Here is a 7,071-nt window from a genome sequence, read left to right as displayed (position 1 = left end):
ATGCATTCTTTTCTTATTTTTTGGTGTGTGTGTGTGTGTGTGTGTGTGTGTGTGTGTGTGTGTGTGTGTGTGTGTGTGTGTGTGTGTGTGTGTGTGTGTGTGTGGAGGGGGGGTGTGCTGGAAAAGCTTGAAAAGGGACCTTGCAAGTGCTTAAAAAGTGCTTGAATTTGACCCTGAAAAGGGCGTATGAACCCTGATACCAATGATGTATATTTGCTCAATATTTCCAAAGCCTTCAGCATCTCTCTTTACATTTGAGTTGGTCTTTACACTTTTTTGTAAAGCTGAATATAACACTGAATAAAAACATGCCAGAATAGAATGATTTTAATTCATTGAAGGAAAACGGTAAAAAGAAAGAGACAACAGTTAACTGGTTCAGTAAATTAATAATGCATGCTTGTTTATAGTACGTGTCATTTTTCACAAAGTCAAAGCTTGTTTTTATTCTTTAGTAACTATTACTGGAGTCAGTATTTAGCTTCAGGACTGATTATCCAGTAACTCAAACTGCACCTTGTAAGAGACCATGTAGGAGTCACAGTAGGCATGAAGCATCTGGTCCACAGGGCTGTAGTTCAGGGCTTGAATGTTAGGAGCCAACTTCTTCATGAAGATGCCAACGTTGAACCTCTCCTGTCCCGTCACGGGGTTGAAGGAGTAAAAGATCTCCTCGACCTCTTGGTTGACGTAACGTGTGGCGTAGAGGACGCCGCAGGCCATGAAGGTGTTGGTCACTGCCTGCTTGTAGACTGAAGTGTGCCAGGTTTGTCCGAGCTTTGGTGGTTCACCCTCTTCCACCTTGGACAGAACCAAGTTGCCAAAGTCCTGGGTGGTGGTGTAGACCACCCAGATGCCAGACTCATCTGTTGCCAGGTCCAGGTCAGTGCATTGGTAGCATTCTTCAAGGTTGCAGAAGTTACCCTTTGCATTGTACCTGATTAACAGAGGACAGAAATGAATGTTTTACACCAAAAAATGTCATGTTTGCTTATCTCTTAAAGACCTGTACTTTATGGTTTCTCCTTTTTAAAAGAATATATTTCCCATGAGAGTGTTTGCAAAACTAATATTTATACTGAGTAAAATATGAGTAAAAAGAGTATTTGCTATTCTTGTTATAAAAATAAAAACTGTATTTATTATCTTTATTACAAAATAACCATTTTTAAAAACAGAGTTAAGTGAATCAACCTGGTTCCTTTGGGTAGATGTAAGGTGGTAACAATTTTGGAAGTGAGGTTGAAACGACAAACGGCATCCTTGTTGTAACAGTTGTAGTACAAAGCGCCTCCATACAGAACATTATTTGGACCTTGGATGGTGTTGGTAGTTGGATTTGAGGGACTGATCTGGACGTTGCCTGAAAAAGGAAGAAAAAGATAATAACTGACAAGCCTGATTAAAAAACAAAACCTATTACATTTTATAATACTGTTTTTATATTATCCACAAAAAAATAATTGTGCTTTTTTGGTGGGTACATCTTTTCATTGGTCTTTGATTATTGTTTAAATTATTTTCAGGATCACAAACATTCTCTTGTGTGTCAATCCTCTGCTGAAATTAGCCTTCAACAAATTTGAAGTGTATTCCCGTCTGACCCAATGTTGCTAAAACCAGCAGTGCCTAGCTTTTTAAAAAGTTTAAGGATTGACTGAATTTTCTTTAAAATTAGTTACACCTTCAGGGTGAACCTTTGGTGCTGAGATTGTCAGGAAGAGAGCCGGATTTTGAAAGTATCAGAAGATTTCGCATGATTCATGCTGTGTTTTTAAAAAAAAAAAAAAAAAAAAAACTACTGAGAGACTGGAGGAGTTTACTGGAGTCACTATCTACAACTTACTTTTAGACTGGCAGTATAGACAGAGCAAGGTGATTAGGGATGGGTATTGATAAGATTTTCATGATTCCGATTCCATTTTCGATTCTGTTTAACGATTCGATTCTTTATTGATTCTCTTATCGATTCTTTTTTTAAAAGGAGAACACTAAGGTCGATTAGCTTAGAACTTTGCTTTATATCTTCTCTTTGAACAAGATAGAAATTTAGAAGTAACATGGCCTTACAAACCCAACAGTGAGATCTTAAGAGATCCAACCTACGGCTCTTCAATGGGGTGTCACAGGGGCCCCAGGAAAAAAAATGTAAATGTAAAATAATAAAATAAATATTCTCCTGTAGCAATAACAAAGTATAACATAAATTATTCTGTAGCAATTACACAAGAATATCCAGTAATGTCCCTGCCTACAATTAAACACATTCACTTAGCGAAAATCGGGGGCATCTGCTGTGGCAAATGGGTGCAAGCCTTTGACCACAAACTGAGTCACTGCTCGGTGACATTCGTCTATCCTGGCCTGAAAGGAGACGCTACCGGTAGACTGCAGTGAGAACTGCCAGCATCTGAGCCAGACTCTGTCTCTCTCATCACGGTCACCTAAATGCACAGTAATGGCAGGTTTTGTAATAAGGCAGATCGCGCTAACATAATATGCACTGGTAGTTGATTATTTACCTGCCGCATTAACGGGAGAGGACGTGCAAACGTTACCGCTGCTGCTGGGTTGAGATTCACAAGTCCGGAGCGGAATTAAAAACACGACATTCATTTAAGGTTATCGCGTGTTTTGTGAGCAAATGTTTTTGCATATTTGTAGTGTGTCCTTCCTTAAATGAAATATCTACTTTGCAAGTTGCCGTGTTGTCATCAGTTCTTGTAAAGTATAACCACACTTTTGAGTGTTTGAGCCACCATGTTTCCTGCCAGGTAAATGACGCTCCGCAATGTGGTGACGTCATTCGGGGCGACTGGAATCGATATCGACAATTCCAAGGAATTTTGAAACAGTGGGAACCTCAACAACCTCAGCTGTTCTCAACAAGAACTGGTTTTTGATACTCATCCCTAAACGTGATGCTGTTATAGAGCCAGTTCTGCTTTTGTGCCTTTTGTGAAACAACTTACATTTCCACAATTTTGGGAACTGACTCTGTAGTGTGACTAGCAGAAGTGTTTAGTTCTAGCTTACGTTTTTTTATTGGAGGAAAGTCAGTCTACACCTTGCCTTCCGTACTGTAAATAGTTTACACTTAAATGTTCCCCAGTATGCCACAAAAAATATTACAAAAGGACAGGTTCTTACCAGGGACGCTCACCCCAATGATGAGGGAGCTCAAGGTGGAATAGAAACGGACGTAGTGGGCATATCTGTTGCTGGAAGTCAATATTACCCGCCAATACCAACTCTCCTTCCCGGCTTCTGGTTTAGGATCCCGACCCCAGGCACCATACTTGTATGAACCAGGATACTCTCCTGCTGTGTAGACCCTCGGTTCACTTATATTCAGAAACTGACCATAGGGACAATTACCTGAGGATAAAATGTTAAAGGAAACAAAGCGAGAGTGTTAATTTGCATGGCCGATTTCTTCCCATATATGGCATTAGTAGTTCATTCAGCAGGATTATAGTCAAGGTAAGACTACTATTTATATCTGCAAGAGTTAATGTTTGGTTGCATTGCTCTGCTCCGGGCCTTTCATGGAAAGTGGAGAGCAGCAGCAAAACTCCAGTACAGAACAAAGCTCTGTGCTGGAAGTTGGTTGCAAAGTTGTTGGTTACAAATGGAGTCCTCTTCGCACACTAAGGTTAATTTTGGAGTTTCACAGGGTTCAGTGCTAGGACCAATTCTGTTTACATTATACACGCTGCCTTTAGGCAGTATCATCAGAAGACACCGCATACATTTTCACTGCTAAGCTGATGACACCCAACTCTATCTACCCATAAAGCCATAAAACACACACCAATTAGTTAAACTGCAGGAATATTTTAAAGACATAAAGACCTGGATGGCCGCTAACTTTCTGCTTCTTAATTCAGATAAAACTGAGGTTATTGTACTCGGCCCTGAAAATCTTAGAAATATGATATCTAACCAGATTCTTACTCTGGATGGCATAACCTTGGCCTCCAGTAACGCTGTGAGGAACCTTGGAGTCATTTTTGACCAGGACATGTCCTTTGATGCCCATATTAAACAAATATGTAAGACTGCGTTCTTCCATTTGCACAACATCTCTAAAATTAGAAATATCCTGTCTCAGAGTGATGCTGAAAAACTAGTTCATGCATTTATTACTTCCAGGCTGGACGACTGTAATTCATTATTATCAGGATGTCCTTAAACCTCCCTGAAAAACCTTCAGTTAATCCAAAATGCTGCAGCAAGAGTCCTGACAGGGACTAGAAAGAGAGAGCAGATTTCTCCTGTTTTGGCTTCCCTTCATTGGCTTCCTGTTAAATCCAGATTTCAAAATCCTGCTCCTCACATACAAGGTCTTAAAAAATCAGGCCCCATCATATTTTAATGACCTTGTAGTACCATATCACCCTATTAGAGCACTTCGCTCTCACTCTGCAGGCTTACTTGTTGTTCCTAGAGTAAAAGTAGAATGGGAGGCAGAGCCTTCAGTTTTCAGGCCCCTCTTCTGTGGAACCAGCTTCCATGATGTTTTGTTTTACTTCATATGTTTATATGTTTCATATGTTGTTTGTTTAATTTAAGAAAAAAAAATTAAATGAATGAGAGGTAAAACTTGAGGGGGTAGGGACAAATAAGTAAATACTTCAGCCTACTCCTTTTCAAACAAATAATGGAATGATATTTTGTAATGATTGTGAAGGCACATGTTTGAAATGTTTGAAATAAAAATGAACTGAACTGAACTGAACTGAACTGGAACCAGCTTCCAGTTTGGATTCGGGAGACAGACATTATCTCTACTTTTAAGATTAGGCTTGAAACTTTCCTTTTTGCTAAAGCATATAGTTAGGGCTGGACCAGGTGACCCTGAATCCTCCCTTAGTTATGCTGCAATAGGTGTACACTATTGGGGGATTCCCATGATGCATTGAGTATTTCTTCTTCAGTCACCTTGCTCAGTCGTTATGTGTTAATAGACCTCTCTGCATTAAATCATACTTATTATTAATTTCTGTCTCTCTTCCACAGCATGTCTTTATCCTGTTTCCTTATCTCACCCCAACTGGTTGCAGCAGATGGCCCCGCCCCTCCCTGAACCTGGTTCTGTTGGAGGTTTCTTCCTGTTAAAAGGGAGTTTTTCCTTCCCACTGTCGCCAAAGTGCTGCTCATAGGGGGTCATTTGATTGTTGGGTTTTTCTTTGTATGTATTATTGTAGGGTCTACCTTACAATATAAAGCACCTTGATGCGACTGTTGTTGTGATTTGGCGCTATATAACTAAAACTAAAATTGAATTGAATTTAAAGTGGCTTGCAGAAATGTGGACATGCTAAAGCAGCTTAAATAGCACACTTTTTGATATCTGCCAAATTAATGTTGGGTATCTGTGCAGGTGTGGAGATATGCAAATGCTATGCTATAGTCAGATCGCTTTGAGCTGCATAAAGGAAGCTTTTGGGGATTACCATGTGGAGGCTCAGTGGGTTGGTGGGTGGGATGAAGCCCGTTCTTGCATTGTTGCAGGTCCCTCTTCAGGCGTTGGTTGGCTTGTTGTCTTTTCACCACTTGCATTGTGTCAAATGTCTCTAGCTCCTGCATCTCTTCTCTCAGGTCCTGAAGCTGACATCAGCACAGATATCTGATCAAAATCTCATTTTATTTGCACGTAAAATATGGTAAGAGTTTTGAATGAGCATTTACTCAAAATACAAGCTGACACATGAAAATGGTGCATTAAGTAAGGCTGGGTTTATGCCTGACTGAAGACCTTGCCATGGATAAAAATTAGACAAAGCATTTATTCTACAGGTAGAAACAATGCTTTGTGTTGAGCCTTTAATTAGGAGCAGTCTTTGAGGAAAACAAGAGCAACCACTGAGCAGTCTGTGAAATAGAGAAGCAGACTACTTTTTGGGAAGGCTGCCAGGCTCGGCACATACAGTGAGAAGGCCAAGTCATAGCAGTACTGTGACTAAGCAGACTATAGTGTTGTTATGATGTATTTCTGTCATTGCAGAATTTATAGAATTCAGTAGCTTCAAAAACATCAATTTCAGTAACTCATTTTGAAAAGGTTCTAATGGGAATGTAAATTATTTTAGATGTGTGTAAGTCAGAGTGACCATTTTCTTTGTCTGCCAAGTACCAAGACTTCAGAGATCAAGTGAAAAAAGCATTCTACGTTAAAACGCGATCGAGACTTGAAAAGCAAGTTCTTAATATAATGCCTCATCTGTTTGTGAATTTACCTGTTGAGTTGTCGCAGCAGTAACACGCTCCTGTTCCAGACTGGTGCTGTTGAGCTTATCAATCAGCTCATTGATCTCAGTCATTTCGTTCTCTATGACGTAGAGGCTGAGAACACCGTAGAGCTCTCCATCATCTTCTTTCTCCAGCATCGATACATCCTTCTCCAGTACAGGCAGACGGCGATCCAAACCAAGGAGCAAACTCTCCAGCTTTATAATCTGCAGGCAGAGCAGTGGCTATAAAGTACTTAGCATGAATGCACACATACATACACACACACACACACACACACACACACACACACATATACACACACATACCTTCTGTGGCATAAGGTTGCTGTTGCAGTCTAAGGCAGCACCTTGAACTCTTTCCAGTTTGTCATGAGGGAAACTTTTCTCAGATTGTGCAAATTCACAGACACAATTCTCAGACAAAGATATCTGAAATTTAAAATGTTAAACAAAGCAAAAATCAGTTAATAAAAAGCAGTTAATTTAATTAAAATATCACAATGTCTTCTGTGTTTTCTTACCTGCTGGGTGATGGTAAACAGCACACACAGTGGAACAATCACATACAGCTTCATGTTGGATCGCTCGGCAGAACTGCATGAAAGTGTCTTAGTGGCATGTGTGTGACTGCAGCAGCTAACTTGTGTACACTCCCATTAAGCTCTACTGTGAGCGTGTGTTGAGTTTCACTTCCCCTCTTGTGGTTGGGATTGCAGCAACACATGAAATTTTCTACCTGATGAGGAAAAATTGAACGAGTGACAGATGGGGGTCCTGCTGCTCCATTACTGATGAGGAGTACAAACACTTTGTT

The 7,071-nt window shown here is 40.1% G+C and overlaps 1 protein-coding gene across 1 annotated transcript; it reads right to left on the bottom strand.

Moving 5' to 3' along the window:
• Positions 1-309: 309 nt before the first annotated feature.
• LOC101479011 (olfactomedin-4) lies at positions 310-6,870 on the bottom strand. Its single transcript, XM_004566140.3, has 7 exons — positions 6,779-6,870; positions 6,564-6,686; positions 6,243-6,461; positions 5,460-5,613; positions 3,151-3,378; positions 1,195-1,363; positions 310-937 (listed from the first exon to the last, which is right to left on the bottom strand). Exons 1-7 carry the CDS (start codon positions 6,830-6,832, stop codon positions 484-486), a joined length of 1,401 nt encoding a protein of 466 aa, XP_004566197.3. The 5' UTR covers positions 6,833-6,870; the 3' UTR covers positions 310-483.
• Between the last annotated feature and the right edge of the window lie 201 nt (positions 6,871-7,071).

This window comes from Maylandia zebra, linkage group LG7 (assembly GCF_041146795.1).
Source record: "Maylandia zebra isolate NMK-2024a linkage group LG7, Mzebra_GT3a, whole genome shotgun sequence".
Classification (NCBI taxonomy): domain Eukaryota; kingdom Metazoa; phylum Chordata; class Actinopteri; order Cichliformes; family Cichlidae; genus Maylandia; species Maylandia zebra.
Note: the sequence above shows the minus strand (reverse complement) of the source record. Positions and strands in the feature narration are given on the sequence as shown.